General features: G+C 57.0%; 1 protein-coding gene across 1 annotated transcript; it reads left to right on the top strand.

The window, feature by feature from the left end:
• Window positions 1-490: 490 nt before the first annotated feature.
• On the top strand, window positions 491-1,915 carry LOC104620052 (zinc finger protein 764-like; the record flags this gene model as incomplete). The annotated part of the gene is made up of 4 exons (XM_010286135.1): window positions 491-578; window positions 738-836; window positions 1,317-1,598; window positions 1,640-1,915. Coding segments are annotated over exons 1-4 (745 nt in total), but the record flags the coding sequence as incomplete, so codon positions are not given.
• Between the last annotated feature and the right edge of the window lie 27 nt (window positions 1,916-1,942).

Raw genomic sequence — 1,942 nt, 5'->3', positions numbered from 1 at the left:
TAATTTTAGGATAAAGATCTCTCAGCAGAGTGTTGTCTGCAGGTTACAGAAACGTGTTCTTCATGGGCTGGGTTTTATCTCTTTTTTCATTCTTTTAAAGGAATCGTGCTGTCTGCGTTTCTGTTTTCCCCTTCTGCTTCCTCCTCCACATTAACTGTTGGAAAACAAAAAAAAATTGTTCAGCCAGATTTGATAGAGGCAGAGGGTATAAAGTTCCTGCAGGATTTGGGAAAATACATGGCGGGGTAAAGGAAGGAGGTTTTTATTAGCTGCCTGTCCCCACACTTTACCCGTTTTGTGATTCAGCTTAGCTTTTCTATTAGTTTATTAGAGAATAATAACCTATTAGATGATTAGAGAATCCACAGGTTAATAAAATAGGGGGTTTTGCATGAAGAATCCAACCGATGGATGCAAATCCATAGGACAGCGGCTGAGCTCTGCTTATGGGGGTTACCTCCTCCTCGCAGGGGGTCTGGTGTCACCAGCCATGGAGCCGTACGTGTTGCTGGACCCGCGACAGAGAGCACTGTATCGCGACGTGATGCAGGAGAGCTACGAGACGCTGATGGCGCTGGGTGAGGAGCCTACCCCTCCCGCAGTGGAAAATTTGGGATGGGCGGAAGATCTGGCTTGCTGGATCCTCACGTCTTCATGCGAGGGGTGCTGGGGTCGGGGGGCTGCTGGGGAAGGTAGAACCCCTCTGATCCGTGTTGCTCAACCCTCCTCTTTTCCAGAATTCCCCGTTTCCAAGCCCGATCTGCTGTCCCGCCTGGACCACAGGGATGAACCTACAGCCCTGGATCTCCACGTGCCCCGGGAAACCCCGGCTGCAGGTGAGCCTCCAACCACGGCAGGTAAAAAGCTCCTGCAGGTGTGGAGGGTTTTCCCCACCTGCAGACCTCTCCCCAAAACCTCTCCCCACCGTAACGGCTGCAGCTGTACCCCAGGCCATGGGGTTTGGCCATGGCATGGAAGAGAGATGCTGGGGAAGTGAGGCTGTAATGCCAGAGGGATGTCCTGGCCAAAATGGAAATGCTGGACCCCCCTTCCTAGACGGCCACATTTCTGGAGTGGTCCACAGAGGTGCAGTGGAGGTGGTGGATGAATTATCATGTCCATGTTACTGGCAGAGAGAATTGATGGGGATCGTAGACGCCTCTGCTGTAGGTGCTTACCCGGAAGAGTGTGTGAAATAAAAAAGGAGGAGGAATTCCTCCTTGCCCTCCTTTTCCTACCACTTTTCCATCTTCCCAGCCCTGAGAGAGATGATGTTTCCTGCCTGGGTTGTGTCTGTCTCTCTTTCTGCCCCACAGAGGATGGAGCAGGAGCAGAACAGGACCCCCCCCGAGAAGAAGCCGCTGAGAAAGAGCCCGAAGTGGTGAAAGCTGCGGGTGAGGAGCATCCTCCGAGCCCCACCGAGGCCAGGGCGAAGGCAGGCGGGAGCGGGGGGCCAGGGGAGATGGCCACGCGCCCGGGCGAGAGCCAACCCAGCAACACATGCGGCCAGTGCGGCAAGAGCTTCAGCCACAAGTCAGCCCTGGTGAAGCACCAGAAGATCCACACCGGCGACCGCCCACACGAGTGCCCCGACTGCGGCAAGTGCTTCATCCAACGCTCTGACCTCACCATCCATCAGACCGCAAGCTGCACCTGGAGAGCGCGGCGTTCCGGTGCGCCGACTGCGGGAAAAGCCTGGCTTCCAACGCCGCCCTGGTCACCCACCGGCGCATCCACACCGGCGAGCGGCCCTACGCCTGCCCCGACTGCGGGCGCCGCTTCAGCGTCAGCTCCTCCTTGCTCACCCACCAGCGTACCCACGCGCCCAGCGGGGAGAAACCCAACCGTTGCCCCCAGTGCGGCCGCAGCTTTGCCGATCCAGGGGCCCTCGACCGGCACCAGAAGAGCCACCTGGGTGGGAAACCCTACGAGTGTGGGGTGT

Source organism: Phaethon lepturus, unplaced genomic scaffold (genome assembly GCF_000687285.1).
Source record: "Phaethon lepturus isolate BGI_N335 unplaced genomic scaffold, ASM68728v1 scaffold44264, whole genome shotgun sequence".
In the NCBI taxonomy this organism is placed as follows: Eukaryota; Metazoa; Chordata; class Aves; order Phaethontiformes; family Phaethontidae; genus Phaethon; species Phaethon lepturus.
This window is presented reverse-complemented; position numbering and strand designations above follow the sequence as displayed.